This window comes from Hyaena hyaena, unplaced genomic scaffold, assembly GCF_003009895.1.
Source record: "Hyaena hyaena isolate Hyena2069 unplaced genomic scaffold, ASM300989v1 scaffold_160, whole genome shotgun sequence".
NCBI classification, from domain to species: Eukaryota; Metazoa; Chordata; class Mammalia; order Carnivora; family Hyaenidae; genus Hyaena; species Hyaena hyaena.
Genome location: NW_024080793.1, coordinates 1,619,996 through 1,645,430, shown reverse-complemented (window position 1 = coordinate 1,645,430; position 25,435 = coordinate 1,619,996). Strand labels below are relative to the sequence as shown.

General features: G+C 36.8%; 1 protein-coding gene across 8 annotated transcripts in view; it reads left to right on the top strand.

Annotated features, from left to right (window-relative positions):
• UIMC1 (ubiquitin interaction motif containing 1) overlaps positions 1–25,435 on the top strand; it is a 141,910-nt gene that overhangs the window by 60,778 nt on the left and 55,697 nt on the right. For 6 of the 8 annotated variants that reach the window (XM_039239795.1, XM_039239796.1, XM_039239797.1 and 3 more), the window contains 4 exons: positions 5,996–6,080; positions 22,669–22,793; positions 23,532–23,637; positions 23,946–24,682. In XM_039239795.1, coding sequence (XP_039095726.1) covers positions 5,996–6,080; positions 22,669–22,793; positions 23,532–23,637; positions 23,946–24,682 — 1,053 coding nt within the window. The remainder of the gene's footprint in view (positions 1–5,995; positions 6,081–22,668; positions 22,794–23,531; positions 23,638–23,945; positions 24,683–25,435) is intronic. The other 2 variants (XM_039239802.1, XM_039239803.1) reach the window with 2 other exon arrangements.

Sequence of the window (25,435 nt, the reverse complement as noted above, 5' to 3'; positions counted from 1 at the left end):
TCTCATGGTTTGCCTCTTTCCCTTTCCCCCACCATTTCCCCCCTTCTTCTCCCCCTTGTTCCTCAGTTAAGTTCCTCCTAATCCTTCTATACGTGCAAATATATGGTATTTGTCCTTCTCTGCCTGACTTATTTTGCTCAGCATAACACCCTCAAGGTCCATCCATGTTGGAAGTATAATTTCTTTTATGGAATATACTGTTGATATTAGTGAGTTGTTGTGGGGGGAGGATAGATTGACAGGTCTTTTTTTTTTTTTTACTTTTTTCTTCAAGAATCTTCCTTTTTGTTTCTCTTTTCCTTCTTTTCTTTCAATGAATCTGAGGGCAGCAGTTCTTCCCTGTTTATCTCCCTCCCTTCCAGTAACACTGCATCCCTGTGGTTGCCACTTTCGGTTCCTCTCACTTTAAGCACTTTATTATAGTTAGTTATGTGAATGAAGTACCATATCTTGGACCTTTGCTTACTGCTTAGCCTTAGTGTTAGACTTTCTTTTCTTCTTCTTCTTCTTCTTCTTCTTCTTCCTTTTTTTTTTTTAAATCTTTTTAACTCTTTTTTTTTTTTTCTTTTATAGTTTATTGTCAAGTTGGTTTCCATAAGGGTTAGACTTTCTAATCATCAGGGTGTTGTTGTCTGTGTTTTAAGTTCAGTGGTCTCTTTTTCATGGAGTCTCTTAAGTGTCTCCTGTCTCTTTTCTGTGCACCCACAGACTTGCAGCAGCAGTGGATGTTCTGTTGGAATTTATATTTTATTTATTGCTTGCTGCCTATATGATGTTTGTGGTTTGTTCTGTCTCATATTAATGCTGAATACATTGGTCGTAGATGTTTTTTCTTGTCTTTGTAGTCTTGTGGTTTTCCTGGAAGATTTGTGGAGAAAATTGAGATTTAGATGATTACCATTGTTTTAAAATTTTTTCATTTTCAGCCATTCTGGATCACTTTTATTATAGTTCTGTCTTTGTAAACAATCTTGAGTTGCATTTTGTTAGATGATCTTATATTCTCTATATATCTGTTTTATATTCTTTGCTGTTTTGGCTCTTTGTTTTGGCATATCTTTTGGTATTTAGGAAAGTTGTGTGGGTTTGTTTGTTTGCTTTGTTTTAGACATTAAGTATATTTAAAATTTTTTCTTTTTTTTTTTCTTAAGCTTATTTATTCATTTTGAGAGAGCGAGCGAAAGAGACCGCACAAGCAGGGGAGGGGTAGAGAGTGCTGCCAGCACTGAGCCTGATGTGAGACTTGATCCCCTGAATCATGAGATCATAATCTGAGCTGAAATCTGGAATCGTATGCTCAACTGACTGAGCCACCCAGATGCCCCTTTTCTTCTTCTTCTTTTTTTAAATTAAATGTTTATTTACTTTGAGAGAGAGACAGAATGTGTGTACATGCACGTGCAAGCAAGGGAGGGGCAGAGAGAGAGGGAGAGAGAGAATCCCAAGCAGGCTTCACATTGTCAGTGCAGAGCCTGTCGTGGGGCTCAATCTCTTGACCTGTGAGATCATGACCTGAGCTGAAATAAAGAATCAGATGCTTAACTGACTGAGCCACTCAGGCACCTCTGTATTTTTTTAAAAAAGTTTTTATTATTTAAATTTTAGTTAGCATTTAGTGTGATACTGGTTTCAGGAGTAGACTTCGATGATTCATCACTTACATATAACACCCTTTGTTCATCATAACAAGTGCCCTCTTTAATCCCCATCACCTATCTAGCTTATACCCCTCAATCTTCCTCCATGAGGCCTCAGTTTGTTTTCTATCTTTAGGAGTCTTTTGTGGTTTGTTTCCCTCTCTCCTCTTCCCCACCCCCTTCTCATATGTTCATTGTTTTGTTTCTTATATTCCACATATGAATGAAATCATACAGTATTTGTCTTTCTCTAGTTGACTTATTTGGCTAAGCATAATACATTTCTGGCTCCATCCACGTTGTCACAGATGGCAAGATTTCATTCTTTTTGACAGCTGAGTAGTATTCCGGTGTGTGTGTGTGTGTGTGTGTGTGTGTGTGTGTGTGTGTATGACATCTCTATCAGTTCATTGTCAGTGGACATTTGGGCTCTCTCCATAGTTTGGCTATTGTTGATAATGCTGCTGTAAACATTGGGGTGCATGTACCCTTTTGAATTTTTTTTTTTTTTTGAGTAAATACCTAGGAGTGCAATTTCTGGATTGTAGGGTAGCTCTGTTTTTAGTTTTTTGAGGAATGAGACATTAACTTTATATTAATGCCTTTTATAATTTTTTTGTTCCTCTTATTTAACTTTCTGTAATCTGTTTTGCCACTTGTAAATTGTTTCCTTTGATTTTCACTTCTAGACCATGCACTAGTCAGTGGATTTATTGTACTTTCTACTTCTGTCTTCTCTTATTTATTAATTGTATAATTTCTACATGAAAATATATATTTATGTTTTTTTATATTATGTCTTATATTATGTCTACCTTTGTTTTACTTTTTGTTCTAAAATTGGATATATTATTCACTAACTGTTCTCTTGCCAAAGTTTTTCTAATTACTTTTTAGTTAAATGATGCTTATTATTTATTAGATTTGTCAGGAAGGCCAGATTTACTGAGTTCTTGCACATTTTGACACTTTTTCTATAGTTTTCATATTTGAAAGACTGCTTGATGGGGTCTAAAAATCTTGCTTTGAAAATTTTCCCCGAGTTTCTTTAAAATGCTGCCTTCTTGGTTTGTTTTCTTTCTTTTTGCTTTAGTATGTTGCATTCAAGAAGTCCAACTTACTTTCTTTTTTTCTGTAGTAATTAGGCCTTTTTGTTGGTCTGAATGCTGTAAGAATTTAATGTATCTTTTAAGATGCAATAAGTTTAATACTACATGTCTGGAAATTGGTTGTTCAGGGTCCATTTTCCAAGGTAAATGGTGGATACTTTCAATATTTAGATTCAGGTTTTCTTTTTTGGTAAAGTTTTCTTTTTCAGATTTTTAATTTATTATTTATTAATGTTTGTTTATTTTTGAGAGAGAGAAAGAGCACGAGTTGGGGAGCGGCAGAGAGTGAGGGAGACACAGAATCCAAAGCAGGTTTCAGGCTCCGAGCTGTCAGCCCAGAGCCTGATGCAGGACCTAAACTCATGAACCATGAGATCATGACCTGAGCTAAAGCCAGACACTTAACCGACTTAATCAGGTGCCCACGATGCTCTGATTATCATACTTCATCATCATTTGTGGCTACAAAACCAAACTTAGTTATGTGAAGGATCATAATTCTGACTAAAATTAGAATGAAAATTTTGCCCTTTGTCTCTTCACACTTTGTTTTACTGCTTCTGCTGTATTCAGAAAGTTTTTTTTTTTTTTTTTTTTTTAATGACAGAAGTCAGTGAAGCTTGTTTTTAAATCTGTACTTAAGATTAAAAATAAATATGGGAACACATGGGTGGCTCAGTCGGTTGGGCATCCGACTCTTGATTTTGGCTCAGGTTATGATCCCAGGATCATGGGATCGAGCCCTGTGCAGGCTTTGTGCTGAGAGTGGAGCTTGCTTAAGATTCTCCCTATCTCCTTCTGCCCTTTCCCCTTCCCTCCCCCACATTCATGTTCTCTCTCTCTCTCTAATTAAAAAAAAATTTATTTTGAAAATGATATGAACTTTACTTCTTCTGTTTAATCATATTGAAGTTTTAAAAAAAATTAAAGTGATAATGTTAAATAAGTGTTTGCATTTTCTCACATATTTATAATTCTTTGGATTTTACTAAATTAAAATACCACATATTACAACATGGTCCTTTTGCAAATGACTAGGCTGCAGTTTTCACCATGGAAGTACACTTACCATGTGCTTGGATGTTTTGGCAATGTCAGAAGTTTCTAAGTGGTTACTCTCATTTTCTATGCTTATTTTGTTAGAGCAGTAACAAGCAGTGTGCTCATTTCTACTCATCTGTAGATCATATTTTCAGTAGCATTGAATCAGGCTTTACAATGACAAAATATTCTATTCTCAGCATTATTGTGCACATATCTTTGTTCTTGTGTGAGTGAATCTGTACTATAAGTTCCTAGAGGTATATTGGTGGACAAAGAGTGTGTACATTTATGATTTCAGAGGTTATTGCCAATTTGCCTTCTAACCATATTCCACCCATTTTATACCATCTAGCATAAGAGTACCTATTTCCTCACATAAAGTGATTTATAAAACATTTTCTTTTTACTATTACAGGTTTAAAAAAGTATGTGATTATTTTGATTTACATGTTCAAAGTGAGGTTGAGCATCTTTTCATATACTTATGAACCCCTTGTGTATTTTTCCTTACAAGATATCTTATTGTGTCTTTTGCTAAAGGGAGGAGGTTATTTTTTATTTTTTAAATTTACATCCAAGTTAATTAACATATAGTGAAACAATGATTTCAGGAGTAGATTCCTTAATGCCCCTTACCCTTTTAGTCCATCTCCCCTTTCCACAACCCCTCCAGCAACCCTCTGTTTGTTGTCTATATTTAAAAGTAAGGGAGGACAGGTGCCTGGGTGGCTCAGTCGATTAGGAGTCTGACTTCAGCTCAAGTCATGATCTCATGATTAGTGGGTTCGAGCCCTGCATCAGGCTCTGTGGTGACAGCCTACAACCTGGAGCCTGCTTCAGGTTCTGTGTGTCTCCCTCTCTCTTTGCCCCTCCCCTGCTCTCTCTCTCTCTCTCTCTCTTTCTCTTTCTCTCTTTCTCTCTCTCTCTCTCTCCCCCCCAAACTAAACATTAAAAAATTTTTAAAAAAATTAAAAGTTGGGGAGGAGGTTAAATATTCATCTTTTTATTGATTGTTAAGAGCTCTTTATATATAAAGAAAATTAGTACTTTTCCTAATAATTATGTTACACAGTTTTCCCCAGCTGTTGCTTTTTTTAATTTTAAGTTTATCTGTTAATTTTGAGGGAGAGAGAGAGAGTGAGTGTGAGTGAGCAAGGGAGAGGCAGAGAGAGGAGGAGAGAGAAAGAATCCTAAGCAAGCTTCACACTGCCAGCCTGGAGCCCGATGTGGGGCTGGAAGCCACAAACTGAAATCATGATATGAGCTCAAACCAAGCGTTTCACTCTGAGTTTCACTTAATCAACTGAGCCATCCAGGTGTCCTGGTCTGTTGGTTTTTCAGTGCTGATTTAAAATAAATGACTACACAATGACTTTAAATATACTCATTTTATTTACTTATTTTTAATTTTTTAAAATGTTTTATTTATTTCTGAGAGAGAGAAAGAGACAGCATGAGCAGGGGAGGGTCAGAGAGAGAGGGAGACACAGAATCCAAAACAGGCTCCAGGCTCTGAGCTAGCTGTCAGCACAGAGCCTGACGCAGGCTCGAACCCACAAACTGTGAGATCCTGACCTGAGCTGAAGTCGGACGCTTAAATGACTGAACCACCCAGGCGCCCCAAGCATATTAATTTTAAAATCTGAATCAAGCTTTCTCTGTACTTTAGTGCGTGTTTAATGGTATTATGCAGACGGCCAATATTTACGTCAGTGTCCATTTGACACATAATAGTGTCAGCATACTGTGCGTTTTAATTTTTATGATTTTTATTTCAGAGCTACATGTTTTCTTTTTTGTCCCATAAGGGATCTATTTCTGATGTTTTCTTTCTTTCTTTCTTTTTTTTTTTAAATGTTTTATTTATTTCTAGGAGAGAGAGACAGCGTGAGCAGGGGAGGGTCAGAGAGAGATGGAGTCACAGACTGAAACAGGCTCCAGGCTCCGAGCTGGCAGTCAGCACAGAGCCCGACGCGGGGCTCGAACCCACAAACCGCGAGATCATGACCTAAGCGAAAGTCGGAAAGTCGGACGCTTAACCGACTAAGCCACCCAGGCGCCCCATATTTCTGATGTTTTCTGTGAACATTTACAATAGCCTCTGATTCTTCAGAGGTTCAGTGGCCTCTCTTAGTTGTAGAAGATGTGGAAAGAGTACTACTTGTAATGGTAGCCACCCTGATGATATTTATTGTTTTGCAACAGGAACCAAAGGAAGAGAATGGATTGCAGAAAATGAAGACAAAACAGTCGAATAGAACAAAGTGTTTGGCCAAAAGAAAAATTGCACGTATGTCTTCATTTTTGTGTTGAGAATGCTTTGAAAGTTGCAGTAGAATTGATACTAGTTTCTTCATTAGGAAGAGATTTCTCTGATTAAGGATGTATGTGCCTCCTATTTATTCTGGATTCTTTCCAGATTTTCAGTATTCACCATTACCTACAGCTTATATTGTTGACTTATTATGGGTAGAGAGTTGAAATTAAAAATGTGAACTTCAGAGTTACCCATACTTGGATTTGAATCCTTGCTTCAGCCCTTAGTGTATAGTCTTTACAAATTAGTGCTTTCAGACTACCTCTGTTTTCTTTCTTTTTTTTCCCTCTTTTTTCTACCAGTAAAATACAGATATAACAGTGGCTCAAATAATGGTACCTATTATAATGGTACTATTTTTATCATGTTAAACAAAGTTCAACCAAGTAAATTTCAAGATCTAATTGGCTTTATTAAATGATTCATGAGTCAAGCAACATTCCGTCTAGCAAAGAGAGGAATGCTCTGAGGAGCTGTTTGAAATGGAAGCTTTTTATAGAAAGGGGGATGGGGCAAGAAAATTAATAGCAAAGCAAAAAAAGGATTGTTTCAGGCAAGATCATTTTGTCTTGCTGTTAAGGACAGAGGTCTTATTAGGTGGATTATGTCATTTTCCTTTGGGTGATGGAGAGAGTTTATGTGATAGATTATCTCATTGCTGCTTAATCAGTAAATTCCTGATTGACAGGTTAAGACTTACATTTATGGGGGAATTTGAAACTGTAGTTAGTTTAGATATTAAGCCCCGGTTTGGTGACTTGGTCTGGTACAAGTGACAGCATTTTGGGCCTGTGGGTTTTCCTTTTAACATTCATTAAAATTGTAAGGGAAACACTCTTCTGTGTGCTTCCTCTACTCTTAACACTTCATTGTGGTCATCACACATGTTGGGGGTTTTCCCCCACACCAAACAATTCTCCAGTTTTCAGTCAGACTCTGTCTGGTATCTCAGTTTAATTTTTTTTTAATTTAAGTTTTTTATTTATTTTTGAGAGAGAGAGATAGAGCACAAGTGGGGAACGGGCATACAGAGAGAGAGGGAGACACAGAATCCGAAGTAGGCTCCAGGCTCTGAGCTGTCAGCACAGAGCCCGACACGAGGCTTGAACCCACTAACCGCGAGATCATGACCTGAGCCGAAGTCAGATGCTCAACAGATTGAGCCACCTGGTATCTCAGTTTAACCAGTTCTGACACTGCCTGCCTGGAGATAGTGTCAGATCCCACAGGGCTGCCTCCACTTTTGAAAGCAACTGCAAGTCCAGGTCATTACCTGTGCATATGACTGACTGACTATCAAGCGGTTCGTTTGACCACCTTCTTGGGTTTGATTAATTTTCTAGAATGGCTCACAGTACTCGGGGAAGCCATTTACTTACCAGGTGACTGGTTTATTGTAAAGGATGTAACTCAGGAACAGGTAGATGGAAGAGATATAGAGGGCAAGATATGAGGGAAGGTCTGCAGAGCTTGCATGTCCTCTCTAGGTGTATCACCTTTCCAGTATCTCCACCAACCTAGAAGCTCTCCAAAGCCTGTAGTTTATAGATTTTTATGGAGGCTTCATTATGCAGGCATGAGTGATTAAATAATTGGCCATTGGTGATTGATTCAACTTCCAGCCAGCCCCTTTCCCTTCCCTCAAGGTTAGGAGACAGGGGTGAAAGTTCAGTCCTCTGATACCCTGGTTGGTTCCCTGACCAGGCTTTCCGAAAGTAAATGCATTAACTCAGGTATGGTTAAAAGGGATTGTTATTTTTTTTAAAAAATTTTTTAATGTTTATTTATTTTGAGAGAGAGATAGAGTGGGAGCAGGAGTGGGGCAAAGAGAGGGAGACACAGAATCCAAAGCAGACTCCAGGCTCTGAGCTGTCAGCACAGAGCCCGATGCGGGGCTTGAACTCATGAGTGGTGAGATCATGAGCTGAGCTCAACAGACTGACCCATCCAGATGCTCCAAAGGGATTGTTATGAATAACAAAAGATAACCTTTATTGTTCTTTTCACTCAAGAAATTCCAAGGGTTTTAGGAGCTCTATGCCAGGAACAAAGATCAAACATATATTTATTAGTACAAGTCACAATATCACAAAAATTTTTTGCTGTAGGTTTTGCTTTCCCTCTCTGATTTTGTACTCCATTGTGAAGTTATTTCATTATTATTTTTGGCGTTTTAATGTGAAGTGTTCATTTCAGTGAATTTTTCAAAAGATCTGAAAACTAGTTGAAATTATTACAAAAGTTGATTGAAAATAAACAAGGCTTTATTTCACTGTTAATTTGAATTTCAGTCATTTAGGGTAGAATTCTTAGCCTTGTAAAATTGACCGCAAACAATTCAGTGTTGTGAAATCATTGCATTATGTCTAGAAGTAGCTTGTCACCAGGTTAGAATGTACTCAAGTTATTTTCAGTATTGAAAATTGATAATAGTTATTTTTTGAGATGTGATAACCTTTATCAGTTGATGGTTAAGTTTATGTCATCATTGGTGGACTGTTAATAGTTGCCTGTTTGGCTATTCTGGATCTTTACAGTCAAATTGGATTTTACTTTTTTAATTTAGTTGTGTCATGTTTTTTTTATCTGGTTGGACAATCCTTTTTATCTGTTTAATGTATTCTGACAACTTTTGTCTTTTAATTGTCTTTTACAGTTACATTTATTTTTTTCTATTTTTAATATAGTTTATTGTTTTACAGTTACATTTAATATAATTATTGATGTTGCTGAATTAAAGTCTTATCATTTGAGAGCCTTTTTTTAATGAAAAAAAATTTTTTTAATGTCTAATTTTGAGAGAGTGACAGAATGTGAGTAGGGGAGGGGCAGACACACACACACACACACTCTCTCTCTCTCTCTCTCTCTCTCTCTCTCTCTCTGTCTCTCTGAATCTCTCTGAAGCAGGCTCTAGGCTCCGAGCTGTCAGCACAGAGCCCAATGCACGGCTTGAACTCGGTAATTGTGAGATCATGACAATGATCTGTCTTTTCTGTGCCATCTCAAGGGCTATTTATTTCTTTGTGTAGAGTCTAGTTTCTGGGCAGTTTCATTTTCTTTCTGCTGGAAGCTGGAAAGCTTTTTTTAAATCACTTTTTGTAATGTAGACTGGTTGCCAATCAATTAATCTGATTTTGTTTGAGAAAGTCTTTATTTCTTCATTTTAATGGGAACTATTGAGATACAACTCATGTACCATACAATTCATTCATCTTATAATACCTTGATTATTTATTATTACTTTTAAAATGTTTATTTATTTTGAGAGAGAGAGAGAGAGTGTGTGTATGATAGAGGGAGAGAGAGAGAACCCCAAGCAGGCTCTGCACTGTTAGCACAGGGCCAATGTGGGGCTTGATTCCACAAACCATGAGATCATGATGTGGGCTGAAATGGAGTTGGTCGCTTAACTGACTGAGCCACCCAGGCGTCCAGCTTCATTATTTAAAGTATAAAATGGTTTTTAGTATATTAACAGTGTTGTGCAACTGTTGCCACAGTATAATTCTAAAACATTTTCATCAGACCCAAAAGAAACCTCATGCACTTAACAGTCACTCAAAGCCTTTATCTCCCTCAACCCTCAGCAACCACTAATTTACTTTCTGTTTCCATAGATTTGCCTATTTTGGACATTCCATGTAAATGAAATTATATAATATGTGTCTTTTGTGACTGGCTTCTTTCACTTAGCTTAATGTTTTCAGCCATGTTTTGGCATAATCAGTACTTCATTCCTTTATTGCTAAGTAATATGCCATTTTATTGCTATTCCACATTTTCAGTCATTCATCATTTGATGGACATTTAGATTGTTTCTACACTTTGGCTATTATGACTGAAGTTGCTGTTAACATTTATTTGCAAATTTTTGTGTGGACACATGCTTTCATTTCTGTTGGTTGTATACCGAGGAGTGGAATTCCTGGGTCATACAGTAACTCAATATTTAATTATTTGAGAAACTTCCAGACTGTTTTCTAAAATGCCTATCTGTTTTACATTTCCGCCAGTGTTGTATGAGTGTATTCCTTCACATACTTGCCAGCATTTATTTTCCTTTTTATTTATTTATTTATTTATTTATTTATTAAATTATAGATACCCCAGTGGGTATGAAATGATCTCATTGTGGTTTTGGTGTACATTTCTCTAATGACTAATGGTGTTGATTATCTTTTCATGTGTTTATTGGCCATTAGTATATTTTCTTTGGAGAAAAGTCTTTTCATATCCTTTTCTCATTAAATTTTTTAATTATAAGATTCACATAAAACATACTATTTTAGTCATTGAAAAATGTTTTTATCATGGAAAAGGTTGAATTTTGTCAAATGTTTTTTCTGTGTCTATTAAAATGATTTATTTGGGTTTTGTCTTTTAAAAATTTCATTGATTTGGTATATTAATTGATTTTCTTATGTTAAACTAACTTTGCATTCCTGGGATAAAGTCTACTTGGTAATAGTATAGAATACTTTTTATACGTGGCTGGGTTTGTTTTGCTGGTATTATGTTGAGAATTTATTGCATCTACATTTCATAAGAGATGCTAGTCTATAGTTTTCTGGTCATGTCTTTGTCTGGATTTGGTGTCAGGTTAATATTGGCCTCAGGGAATGAGTTGCATTTTGGTTCCTCCTTTAGTTTTTGAAAAGTTGTTGTTAATTTTTTTTAAGTGGCAGAATTCACCAGTGAAGCCATCTGGGCCTAGGCCTTTCTTAGTGGATAGGTGTTTTTTGTGGGCTTTTTTTTTTCTTAATGGTTAGGTTTTGATTACTGATTCAGTCTCTTACCAGTTGTGGTTTTTATTCAGATTTTTCTGTGACTTCTTGAGTCAGTGTTGGTAGTTTTTGTCATTTTAGGAATTTGTGCATTTCCTCTAAGTTAGCAATTTATTGACATATAATTTTTCTCATAGTATTCCTTTATTGTCCTTTTTATTACTTTTTTAAGATTGTTAGGAATGTCTCCACTCTCATTCCTGCTTTTAGTTGTTTGAGTCATCTTTTTTCTCCCCCTGCTCAATCTAACCCAAAGTTTGTCAATTTTGTTGTTTTCAAAAACTATTCTCTTATCAACTTTCCTGTTTTTCTATTTTCTATTGATTTCTTCTGTATTCTTTTAGGTTTAGTTTGCTCTTTTTTTTTTCCCTGTGTCTTAAGTTGGAAGTTTAGATTATTGATTCAAGATTTTTTTAATATAGGCCGTATATTGTTGTAAATTTCCTTTTAAGTACTACTTTAGCTGCATCCTATAAGTTTTGAAGACATATTTTATTTTCATTCATCTCTTAAGTATTTTTTTTTTTTTAGATTTTATTTTTAAGTAATCTCTATACCCAGTGTGGGGTTTGAACTTACAACCCTGAGGTCAAGACTTGCTGGATGCCTGGGTGGCTCAGTCAGTTGATTCCAACTCTTGATTTGTCTCAGGTCATGATCTCATGATTTGTGAGTTAAAACCCTGCGTCAGGTTCTGCCCTGATAGTGTAGAGCCTGCTTGGGATTCTCTCTCCATCTCTCTCTGCCTCTCCCTCACTCTTGTGTGCATGCACTTGCTCTCCCTCTCTCAAAATAAATAAATAAACAGAAAAAAAAAGAGTCATGTGCTCTACTACCTGAGCCAGCCATGCACCCCCCAGGATATTTTCTACTACTCTTTTGGTTTCTTCTTTGACCCATTGGTTAGTTTAAGGTGTTTTGTTTAATTCCGGGTATTTGTCAGTTCCTCAGATTACTTCTTTCTATTATCACTAATTTTACTCATGTGGTTGGAAAACATACTTTGTATGTTTTTTATCCTTTTATGTTTATTGAAGGCTATTTTATTGCTATCATATGATGTGTCCTGGAGAATATTCTACATACACTTAAGGAAAATGTATACTCTCCCTTCAGGGGGAGTAGTGTTCTGTAGATACCTGTTTGGCCTAGTTGACTGGAGTGTTGAATAGATCTATGTTTGGTCTAGTTAGGTTATAGTGTTGTTTAAATTTTCTATTTCCTTGTTGATGTTCTGCCTAGTTCTCCCTACTGAAAGTGGCATATAGAATCTTACTCATTTTTGAAGAATATTTCCTTTGTTTATAGAATTCTGGTTTGACAGATATTTTTTCCCCAGCATTTTCAGAATGTCACTCCATTGTTTTCTGGCTGCTGAGTTTTTGACGAGAAGATGATGAGACTTCTTACCTTTGTTCTTTTGTATGTAAGCTGTCTTTTTTTGGTGACCGCCTTCAATATAGGGTGTATGTAGGCTTCACTCCCAGCATGCAGCCCAACGTGGGGCTTGAACTCACGACCCTGAGATCAAGACCTGAGCTGAGATCAAGAGTCGGATGCCTAACTGACCCAGGCATCCTGGAATATATATATTTTTAATATTCTTTTTGGATCTGTGATTTGTAGTCTTTATTTAATCAACCTATGAAAATTCCTAATTTTGTTTTATTAAGGCTATATTTTTTTAGAGCAGAATTGAGGACAGATAGAACATACTTTGACATATTATAATCACCCTAAGTCCATAGTTGACATTGGGTTCACTTTTGGTGTTGTACATTCTGTGGGTTTTGACAAATATGTAATGACATCTATCTGTCATAATGATATCATCATATATTTTCATTGCCCTAAAAATCCTTTGTACCCTCCCTATTTATTTCTCCTGCTGCCAATCTCTTGTAATCACTGGTCATTTCACTGTCTCCATGTAAGTTGGAATCATACAGTATGAAGACTTCATACAGTATGAAGACTTTTCAGGTTGGTTCTTTCACTTAGTAATACACATTTAAGGTTCTTCTGCATCTTTTCATGCTTTGGTAGATCATTTCTTTTTACTGCCGAATAATATTTCATTGTCTGAATATAGCATTGTTTATTTATTCATTTACCTACTGAAGGTCATTTTGATTGCTTCCAAGTTTTTAACAGTTAAGAATAAAGCTTCTGTAAACATCTGTGTGCATTTATGTGTTATCTCTTCTGGGTAAATAACCAAGGAGTATGATTGCTGGATTTTATGGTAAGAGTATGTTTAGTTTTATAAGAAATCGCCAAACTGTCTTCCAAAGTGGCTATACCATTTTGCATTCCCATCATGAGTGAATGAGAATTCCTATTGCATATCCTCACAAGCATTTGATGTTTCAGTGTTCCAGAATTTGCTCATTCTAATAGGTGTATAGTAGTATCTCTTTGTGTGTGTGTGTAAGCTTATTTATTTTATTTTATTTTAAAAATTTTAAATTATTATTTTTAATATTTTTATTTATTTCTAGGAGAGAGAGAGACAGCGTGAGCAGGGGAGGGTCAGAGAGAGAGGGAGTCACAGACTGAAACAGGCTCCAGGCTCTGAGCTGGCAGTCAGCACAGAGCCCGACGCGGGGCCCGAACCCACGAACCGCGAAATCATGACCTAAGCAAAAGTCAGACGCTCAACCGACTAAGCCACCCAGGCGCCCCTATTTATTTATTTTAAAAGGGAGAGAGAGAGAATCCCAAGCAGGCCTCACTGTCAACGAAGAGCCCAATGTGGGGCTCCAACTCGTGAACAGTGAGATCATGACGTAAGTCAAAGTTGGATGCTTAATCTATTGAGCCACACTGCGGAGCCTGTTTGGGATTCTCTCTCTCTTCCTCTCTCTGCCTCTCCTCTGCTTATGTTCTCTCTTGCTGTCTCTCTGTCTCTCTCAAAATAAAAATTAAAAAAATGTGTTGTTTAATCTCCATGAGTTTTTGGATTTTCTAGTTATCTTTCTATTAGTGATATCTAGCTTAATTTCATTGTGATCTAAGAGCAGACATTGCCCAATTTTTATTTAAATTTGTTAAGGGGTGTTTTATGGCCCAGAATGTGGTCTGTCTTGGTGAATCTTGTATGTGAACTTGAAAAGGGTATGTATGTTCTTGTTATTGGTTGAAATAATCTATAGGTTCAGTTATGTCCATTTGATTAATGGTGTTAAATTCAATTATATCCTTCCTGCTTTTCTGTCTGTTGAATCAGTCCACTTCTGATAGAGGGATGTTGAAGTTTTAAAATATGATAGTGGATTCATGTATTTCTCCTTGCAGTTCTATCAGTTTTTGCCTCACATGGTGACATTGCTAGGCATTTACATGTTAAGGATTGTTATGTTGTCCTAAAGAACTGACCTCTTTATCATTATGTAATGCCCTTCTTTTACCTGATAACCTTCCTTGCTCTGAAGTTTGCTCTGTTGAAATTATTGTAGTTACTCCTACTCTTTTTTGATTAGTGTTACTATGGTAAATTTTCCCATTTGCTTTTTTCATATATGGTTTTTATTATGCTGAAATATTTTCCCTCTAAACTCACTTTGTTGTAAGTTTTTATTATGAATGGATATTGAATTTTGTCAAGTGCTTTTTCTTCATCTTTTGAGATCATGATTTTTATCCTTCATTTTGTTGTTTGTTTTGTTTATTGAAGTATAATTAACATACAGTCTTATATTAGTTTTAAGTGTACAATATATTGATTCAACAATTCTTTACATTATTCAGTGCTTACCACAATAAGTGTAGTCACCATCTGTTACCATATAACATTATTACAATATTATTGACTATATTCCCTATGCTGTACCATCTATTTACTTTTAAGCTTTTACTTTTAACCTATAACTATCTTTGTATTTAAAGTGGGTTTTTAGGGCACCTGGCTGGTTCAGTCAGTGGAGCATGTGACTCTTCATCTCAAGGTTGTGAGTTTGAGCCCCACATTGGGTGTGGAGATTACTTAAAATCTTAAAAAAACAATTAAAGTGGGTTATTTATGGACAACGTAGAGTTTGGTGGTGTTTTTGATCCACTCTGACAGTCTCTTTTAATTTGTACATTTAGTCTTTGGTGCTCAAAGTGATTAATTAATTCATTATTTTTAAAAATTTTACTTATTTAAGTAATCTCTATACCCAGTGTGAGTCCTGAACTCAACCCCTAGATCAGGAGTCACATGGGGGCGCCTGGGTGGCTCAGTTGGTTAAGTGTCCAGCTTCAGCTCAGGTCATGATCTTGCGGTTTGTGAGTTCAAGCCCCATGTTGGGCTCTGTGCTGACAGCTCAGATTCTCTTCTCCCTCTCTGCTTCAGATTCTGTGTCTCCCTCTCTGTCTGCCCTACCCTGCTCGCTCTCTGTCTCTCTCGAAAATAAACATTAAAAAATTTAAAAAAAAAAGTCACATGCTCCTCCAACTGAGCCAGCCAGGTGCTCCCAATGTGATTATTTATGTAGCTGGATTAACATCTATCTTACGTGTTACTGTTTTCTGTTTTTGTTCCTCCTCTTCTCATTTTTGTCTTCTACTCTGTTTCTGCCTTTTGTGGTTTTAACTGAGCATTTTATATGATTTCATTTTCTCTCCTTTCTTAAATTTCAGTTAGAATTCTCTTTTACATTTTTATTTATTTGTTTTAGAGAGAGAGCAAGCATGAGTGGGGGAGAGGGCAGAGGGAGAAGGAGAGAGAATCTCAAGCAGGCTCCAGTGAGCTCAGTAAGGTGACTCGATTCCATGACCCTGGGATCATGACCTAAACTGAAATCATGAGTCAGATACTGAACCGACTGAGCCCCCCCGACTTTTTTTTTTTTTTTTTTTTTTTTTTACAGTTTGTAGTGGTTGCCCTAGCGTTTGCCATATACATTTACAACTAATCCAAGTCCATTTTCAAACAATGCTATAATGTGGGGCACCTGGGTGGCTCAGTTGGTTGAACAACTGACTCTTGAAATTGGCTCAGGTTATGATCTAGCCATGTGATCTCAAGGTCCTGAGATAGAGCCCCACCTCTGTCTTCAAGCTGAGCATGGAGCTTGCTTGGGGTTCATTCTCTCTCTCTCTGTCTCTTGGTGTTCCTCCCCTGCTTGCATGTGTGTGCTCACTCACTCAAGAAAAATAAATAAACATTTAATTTTTTTTTGTTATTTATTTATTTTACAAATAGTTTATGGTCAAATTAGTTTCCTAATTTAATTTTTTTGAGAGAGAGACACACACACAGAATCTGAAGCAGACTCTAGGCTCTTAGCGGTCAGCACAGATCTCAACGTCGGGCTTGAACTCCGGAACTGTGAGATCAAGACCTGAGTCTAAGTTGGACACTTACCTGATTGAGCCACCCAAGTGCCCCAGTAAATAAACATTTAAAATAAAAACAAATGGAGCACCTGGGTGGCTCAGTTGATTAAGCTATTGCCTCTTGGTTTCTTTTCAGGTCATGATCTCACTGTTTGTGAGTTTGAGTCCTGTGTTGGGCTCAGTGCTGACAGCACAGAACCTTCTTGGGATTTTCTCTCTGTCTTTCTCTCTGCCCCTTCCCCACTCACTCTCCCTGTGTCTCAAAATAAATAAATAAATTTTAAAATTTTAATAAAACTAAGTAACACTGTAATGCTTCATGAGTATTGTGTGTATTTCATAATAACAAAATCATACTAATTCTTCTCATTCCTTGTATCATTGTTGTCATTTATTTCACAAATATAGAAGCATATATAAAAATAACATATGTAAGCATACATAGTCAAATACATTATTACTATTAACATTTTGAGCAAACTGTTTTCTCTTAGATTAAGAATGAGAAAAATAAAAATTTCTATTCTACCTTCATTTATTCCTTCTTCTTTTTTTTTTAAATATTTTTATTTATTTCTAGGAGAGAGAGAGAGGGGCAGCGTGAGCAGGGGAGGGTCAGAGAGACAGGGAGACACAGACTCTGAAATAAGCTCCAGGCTCTGAGCTGGCAGTCAGCACAGAGCCTAACGCGGGGCTCGAACCCACGAGCCGCAAGATCATGACCTAAGCGAAAGTCTGATGCTTAACCGACTAAGCCACTCAGGCGCCCCTTCATTTATTCCTTCTTTGATACTCTTACTTTATTTATATATATCTGAGTTTCTGACCTATGTTTGAGGAACTTCTTTCAACATTTCTTGCAAGGCAGGTCTACTGTCAACAGAGTCCCTCCATTTTTGTTTGTCTAAGAAAGTCTTTATTTCTCTTTCACTTTTGAGGAATATAGGGTACAGAATTGTGTATAGGTGGTTTTCCCCCCTCAACACTCTGCTCTCTCTTTGCTTGCATGGATTCTGCATTCTACTCTCTTTCTGCTTGCATGGAGAAGTCAGATGTCATTCTTATCTTTAGTTCTGTATAGGTAAGGTTTTTTTCTTTTTTCCTCCCTTTGGCTTCTTTCAGGATTTTTTCTTTGTCTTAGATTTTCTATAGTTTGAAAATGATATACCTAGGTTTAGGGTGGGTTGTGTGTTGGGGGGGTGGGTTGAGCTTCTTAGATCTGTGTGTTGGTATCTGAAATTAATTTGGGGAGATTCTGAGTCATTTCTGTTTCACATGTTTCTTTTGCTCTTTTCTGTCTTTCTTCTTATGGTAATTCCATTATGTGTTTATTACTACTTTTGTTATTGGCTCACAGTTTTTAGATATATTCTAGTTCATTCTTTTCAGTCTTTGTTCTCCTCATAGTATTGGAAATTTCTCTCATGTGTGCTCAGTTGTGTTCAGTTTGCTAATAAGCCCATCAAAGACATTCTTCATTTCTCTTAGTGTTGTTGTTGCTGTTGCTGTTTTTAGAGAGAGAGCATGCATGCACACAAGCAGGGGTTGGGAGGCAGGGAGAGGGAGAGGGAAAGAGAAAGAATTTTGAGCAGACTTTGCACCCAGCGTGGAGTCTGACACAGGGCTTGATCTCACAACCCTGAGATCTTGACCTGAGCTGAAATCAAGAGTTGGATGTTTAACTGACAGAGCCACCCAGGTGCCCCTGTTATAGTGTTTTTGATCTCTAGCAATTTTTTTTTTGTTTTTTCTTAGGATTTCCATCTCTTTATTTATGTTGTCCGTCTGTCCTTGTAGGCTTTCTACGTGCATGCTCTCTAATATACTAAGGGGTCTATACTAAGAGTCTTTAGTATATTAATCATAGTTGTTTGAAATTCCCAGTCTGATAATTCTAGTATGCTGCCATGTCTGGTTCCAATGGTTACCGTATCTCTTCAAATTCTGTTTTTATGCCTTTTATTATGCCTTGTATTTAAACGTTTGTTTTTTTTTTTTAATTTTGGAAAGAGAGCACACATGCAGTTGAGGGGCAAGGGGCAGGGGGAAGAGAGAGAGAGAATCTTAAGCAGGCTCCATGCTCAGTGCAGAGCCTGACATGGGGCTTGATCTCATGACTCTGGGATCATGACCTGAGCCACAGTCAAGAGTTAGATGCTCAACTGACTGAGCTACCCAGGCGCCCCTGTAATTTTTTCTTGATAGCTGGACACGATGTACTGGGTGGAAAGAAACTATTATGAATAGGTCTTTGGTAACATGTAGTTAAGGAATGGAGGTAGGGAAAGTATTCTGTAACATATTTTTTAAAGGTTATTGATTTATTTTGAGAGAGAGAGCAGGGGAAAGTCAGAGAGAGGGAGAGAGCATTCCAGGCTGACTCTGCGCTGTCAGCACACAGCCCCATGTGGGGCTCAGACTCACAAACAGTGAGATCATGACTTGATCCAAAATCAAGAGTCAGATACTTAACTGACTGAGCCACCCAGGTGTACCATGGGAAAGTATTCTGTAGTTCTATGGTTAGGTCTCAGTCTTTCAGTGAGTCAGTGCCTCTGGACTGTGAACTTCATAAGTGTTTCACACAGAGAGTACTCTGGCATATTTCAAATTATTTCCTTTTTCTGTCCCTCTGTAGGATGCTCAGGAGGAAATTTCTGCTCTTTTTATTGTGAGAACCTAGCTGAGCTCTTGGAGGGAAAATTCACAAATTTTGGGGTAGGGTGGTTATGACTGAGTTCCCATGGGGTTTTTAATGCTCAGACTTCTAGGCACTGAGCCTCCAGTAATTTGTCAATTATAGTTTATAGTTTTCTAGCATGGCACTGATTTCTTTGACAGTTTCTCCTATTGAATCTCTGCTCTGATAAACCATGGCTCCCTGTATTCCCCTGTCCATCTCTTCATCTTGGGGGCAGTGGTTTGCCCTGTGTTCTCCCCTTTCATGGATCCAAGAAGAGTTGTTGATTTTTTAGTCTTTTTACTTCTTGTTAGGAGAGAATGGCAACTTTCAAGCTCCTTACATGTGGAACAAGAAATTGGTTGTGTTGTCTACATTATATTTTCACTTGGCTTTTATACAGTTTATCATTTTTATATGTCTTTGTGATTAGCATTTTGATAACAACATCTGAGTTTCTTGAGTTAACATGCCATAGTTTACTTAACCATTGCCTTTTTTTAAGTCAGTGCTCTTATAGATGATAGTGTAGTGGACATCTTTTTGTGCATTCCTCTTCTCTTCAGTGACTACCTAGGGTCAACTCCTAGAAGTTGTATCACTTTGTTTGAGAATGCACATCTAAAGGGGTTACATGCTACCTTTCAGAAGTGTTTTACAGATTTGCACTGTAACTGGCAATATGTAGGTATTTTAGCCTTACCACAGTTGCAGAGCTATATCTTCTTTGGGAAAGAAAGTTCTTAGGAAAAGATTTGGGTGGGAAAACAATTTATTTGTTTGTTTTCTTTTATATGAAATGTTCCCTTTCAGCCATTTCAAATACCTCAGAATTACACAGGTTCTCTTGATATGTACTGTCTAATTTTGTGATCTGGATTGTTAACAACCTGTTTGTACTTCTCAGTGGGAGGCTAACCTGAATGTTGGGAGAAGTTAATCATCATAAATTATGATCAGCATAATCAGCTTTATAAATTGTGCACTACTGTGTGTTTAGCTCAGCAGAATCATTTGATAAGCTGGGCAGGTCCATTCATTTGGAGATTCTAAGATTGACACTTGCTCATATTTTCCTTAAAGGTGTATGCTCCCAGGAAGAAGTTTGTTTTTCCCTTTCTTCTAATGGTTGGGTTCTTATGTAGGCAAGAGGTCAGGTAAAATGAATCCTAGTCAACAGTGATGTTTATTGGATTTTAGTCTCAGATCATGGTTGCTATATGAAAATAAGAGTACTAGTGAATGACAGTAACTAATTTCTGATTGTGGTTAAATTAAATATGTAATGGTGGCTTTGTCAAATTATGTGGTTGTATGCTGCCAGTAAAATATACGTAAAATGACTGATAGATAATCTAAGTTGAAGTTTTGGATTTCTTTGATACATAATGACAATACATAATTTAATTATTAATTAATAATAAACAGTTATTGGATACTTGGTTATGTGCCAAGCACTATTCTAAGCGTTTTACATGTATTAAATTAATTCTCATAACAGCCTTAAATATTATTGCACAAGTTTATGTATGTGTGACCTAAAACAAGTATTGCAGAATCATGGTATTTACATGAGAATCCCTAAAATCAAGAGTGTATTTATTTACCCTACATGCATGTCCCCAGCAGATTAAAAGAAGCAAAGTAAAAGTAGGGAGGGAGATTATCAAAGACCAGCACCAGTGTCCAGATATACAGGATAAATAACCTGCTGAAATCTAGACACTAAAGAAGTAAAATCAAGATTTAAACTCAGGCAATCTGCCTCTGGAGTTCCTGTGTACTAGAAAACAGAATCATACTGTGTTACTACATTAAAGTAATTGTTCTAATGGTGTAGCAGGAAGGCAGAATCTGGAGAATACATCAGTTAATGCAGCAAAGCCTCATCTCTCCAGAACCTTTAGGGAATGGGGTGTTTTGAAAAGCAGAGTATTTCAGAGAACTCAGATTTATCTGTTATGCATTATACGGTTCTAGGTTCCCTTAAATTGAACATAAAAGATGTAATCAAAAATTTTTAAATGATTTAGTGATTTTGATAGGATTGCCAGCCTTTTTCATTTTAGCTATTCTAGTGGCATATAGTACTCTCATTTTAATTTGCATTTTCCTGATGACTAATGATCTTTTCATGTGCTTATTGGTCATTCTTTTTCCTTTGTGAAGTGTTTGTTTAGAATCCTTGCTTATTATTTTAAAACTTGGATTGCTTGTTTTATTAAATTGTAGGAATTTTTGGTATATTTTGGATATAAGTTCTTTATCAGATTTTACTTATTTTATTTTATTTTATTTTATTTTATTTTATTTTATTTTATTTTAGAGAGAGGGAAAGTGCACGAGTAGGGGAGAGGGACAGAGGGGGAGAAAGAGAGAGAGAGAGAGAGAGGGTCGTTAAGTAGGCTCTGTGCTCAGCACAGAGCTCCACGTGGGGCTGGATCTCACAACCGTTAGATGATGACCTGAGTAGAAATCAAGAGTTGGATGCTTGACCAAGTGAGCTACCCAGGCGCCCCTATCAGACTGTGTGTGTGTGTGTGTGTGTGTGTGTGTGGTAAATATGTGCTCCTATTTTGTGGCTTACTGTTTTATTTTCTTAAGATTTAAATTTTTATTTGGTCTTTTTTTTTTTTCCTTTTATGCTTTTTTCTTTGTAGGTCTTGTATAAGCATTCTTTGACTACCCCAAGATTACAAAGATTTTCACTTAGGTTTTCTTCTAGAATTTTTATAGTTTTAGCTTTTATATTTAGTTATGTGATCCATTTTTGAGTTAATTTTTGTATATAGTATGAGTGAAGGTTGAGGATAATTTTTTTATGGATATACAGTTCTAGCATATTTGTTGAAAAACCTGTTCTTGTTGAAAATCAATATATGGGTCTATTTCTGAATTTTCTCTTATGTTGCGTTAAATAATCTTGTTGGGATTTTGAGTGGGACTGTGCTGGTCAAATCTGTAATTTGGTTAGAATTGATACTTTATTTTCTGAGTGTCATTATGAACTCATAGATTTAAACACATTTAATAGCTTAGTTCACTGCATTCATTTTTCTTATTGATATTCCAGTACACTTTTTTGTCCAGTTGTTCAATTTTTGGCCAACTTAAAAGTTGGCTATTAAGTTTTTTTGATATGACCCTAGTAATGTCTGATAGATACCTTGCTCATGACAGATATTCTAGCTCATTTTTTACATTTTATGCTCCAGATGTGGAATTAGCCCTCTACCTTTGGAATTAGCCATGGGACCTTTCTCAGAGATACCCTAGTTGCTTTTATGGGAAATATGTGTTTGGAGATTACATTCTGGTCACTAGGAATGTTCTTTTCTACTGGGTAAATCAGAGGATTTTGAAGACTAAAATTCTTCTGGTTAAGTGTTGAGCACAAAGCAATATGATATGGAGCAAAAAGCCCTGGAATGGGAGCCCATTTTTTAAATTTTTTCATTCATTTGCCAAATATTTGTTGAGTTTCTATCAGGTGCCAGGTACTCTTTTATGCAGCAGTGAACAAAATAAGTAAAAACGCTGCCTTTATGGGAGTTTACAGTCTAGTTAATCCAGGATATTTACTGAAACAATTGCTATTTTTCTTGGCCAGCACTTTACCTTTTAGGTCTTTCCTCATTTATAAGATTATAAAATTGTACTAAGTGGTCTGTAGTGTTTTCACTTGGAAAGTTTAATATTTTCTGTCTCTTGCTTCCATGCTTATTCAGTGTTTGTGCTGTTCCTTTCCTCTTTTTTTCTTACCCTCTTACAGAAATGACAGAAGAAGAACAGTTTGCTCTGGCTCTCAAAATGAGTGAGCAGGAAGCTAGGGAGATGAACAGCCAGGAGGAAGAAGAAGAGGCACTCTTGAGGAAAGCCATTGCAGAAAGCCTGAATGTAAATACACTATGTTTGAAAAGTTTGTTGAGGGGGGTTGATCAGAAGTTTGTTTGTTTGTTTTTACTTCTGCAGTATTACAGTTATATTAGGAACCAGCTGTAGTAGTTCATAGGGTTTTCAACTAACAGATATTTCCCATAATAATTTTACAATGTTTTTTGAATTGTTGGTGAATCCAGTTTGTAGCGTTTTGTTAATTTCATATGAAAGAGTTTCTTACACCCCACAAATTTTCAGTATTTGGTTTAAGAGGACCATAGTAGTTGACAGCTTCTGAAAAGAGTTACCAACTCCCAAGAAACCAAAAGGGAGCAAGATAAGTTGCTTCTCTCCCCTGTTTTGGCAGAAGAGCAAAGGCAGTGAGAAACTAGAGGTGGGTTATGGAAAGAATGAGCAATTAAAATTTTTTTCAAATAATGTTAAATTGGTATCTGAATATGTATAGTCGAAATTATTTTAAATGTGAAGGTTGTTTGCCAGTGGCAGGTCCTGAGCCATCCTTTATGTCATTCATGTCTCTATATTAGAAAAGGGTTTATATAGTGATCTCGTATAGCATTTTGCACATAGTAGGCACTCAGTACATTTTGTGGAAGTCATTTGAAGTGAGCATCTGTGTTTTGGAAAGGAGAATCTCTTAGGGACAGTGGCCTCCCTATTTTGTCCTTCCTGTGACCCTTCATGTATAGCTATTTTAATGACAAACCTGGTCTGGTGTGGGATCACTTGTTTCAGAGTTGCCGGCCTTCTGATGCTTCTGCTACCAGATCTCGACCTCTGGCAACTGGACCATCTTCACAGTCCCACCAAGAGAAAACCACAGACTCTGGGACCACTGAAGGCATGTCTCCCTGTTCTGACTCCTTCCACTCATCAAGTATAACTATATCTCAGGGATTTCATGCTGAGAGTAGATATACAGAAATGCCCCAAGTCCCTTTGGTGGTATTAAAGAGGTTAAATCTGAAAGTAGTTGAGATTTCACTAATATCCAGCATACTTTTTATGACCAAGGAAGTCAACATTTGGTTAAACACAAAGAAGAGCCTTTTACCCACAGTATGTAATTCTTGATAAGTGATAACTTACCAAGCCCTCTTAATAAAGAACAGTTTGTCCTTAGCCCTACTTTTTCTCAAATACCTACAGGCATATGGCAGCTGGTACCTCCATCACTGTTTAAAGGCTCACATATCAGTCAGGGAAACGAGGCTGAGGAAAGAGAGGAGCCTTGGGACCACACTGAAAACACTGAAGAGGAGCCGGTCTTTGGCAGCTCAGGAAGCTGGGATCAGTCAAGCCAGCCAGTGTTTGAGAATGAGAACGTTAAATGTTTTGACAGATGTATTGGCCACTTGGCTGAGCACACACAGTGTGGGAAGCCACAGGGAAGTACTGGGAGGGGTTGTGCTTTTCACAAAGCTGCCCAGGGTAGGGGGGACACATCTAGGCACTGTCTGCCTACCTCAGCAGATACCAAAGGTCTCCAGGATGTTGGGGGCACTGTACACTACTTCTGGGGTATTCCATTCTGCCCTGCTGGAGTAGACCCTAACCAGTACACCCAGGTCATTCTCTGCCAGTTGGAGGTTTATCAAAAGAGCCTAAAAATGGCTCAGAGGCAGCTCTTAAAAAAAAAAGGGTTTGGGGAACCAGTGTTACCTAGACCTCCTTCTCTGATCCAGAATGAATGTGGCCAAGGAGATCAGGCTAGTGAAAAAAATGAAGGCATCTCAGAAGATATGGGAGATGAAGACAAAGAGGAGAGGCAGGAGTCTAGGGCATCTGTCTGGCACTCAAAAACCAAGGATTTCCAAGGAAACCCAGTTAAAAGCTTGAAAGACAAACTTTTGTTGGAGGAAGAACCATCAGCCAGTCATGGTCAGGTAAGGGTCAGTGATGCTGTAATTAAGGATGATTTACTCACAGATTAAACAAGAATTATAGCTATTTGTTCTTTTTGTGGTCTATTTTCCTGATTTTTAAAGTAACACATGCTCACTATGAAAAATTAGGAAAGTACAGGAGAATGTAAAGAAGAAAAAAAAATTATCCATAATCTTAGCACCAAGAGGCAATCATTATTTCTGTGCATTTTAACATCTTAATTTTTCTACAAAATGAAGACTTTCCTGTATAAGGTTTATTTCTTTTCTGCACTTAATAATGAATCTTAAATCTTTTCTGATTTATTAAGTATAATTGAAAACATTATTATATGGATGTACCATAATTTATACTTTGTGTTTTAAAATTTTATTATTTCTAAATAGTTAAATTTTTGAATAGGTAATAATATTCACATGGCCCAGAATTCAAAAAGCTGTCAATGAAAAGTCTGTCACCTATCCCCTTCCCCAGCCAACCAGGTCCCTTCCCTCAAGTCAACCTATATTACTAGCTTCCAGGGTATCCTTCTAAGATAATTTATGGAGTGCCAGCAAATGAGTATACATACTCTTTTCCGTACTCTACACATTATTTTCCACCTTGCTTTTTTCTTTGAGATATTTCTGAGATTGTTCCATAACTGTACATAAGGAATTTCTTCCTTATTTTGGATGTGTAATACACTATGTATGGATGAATTTATTTTATCCAATGTCCCTATTGGTGGACTTTTAGGTTTCTGATATTTT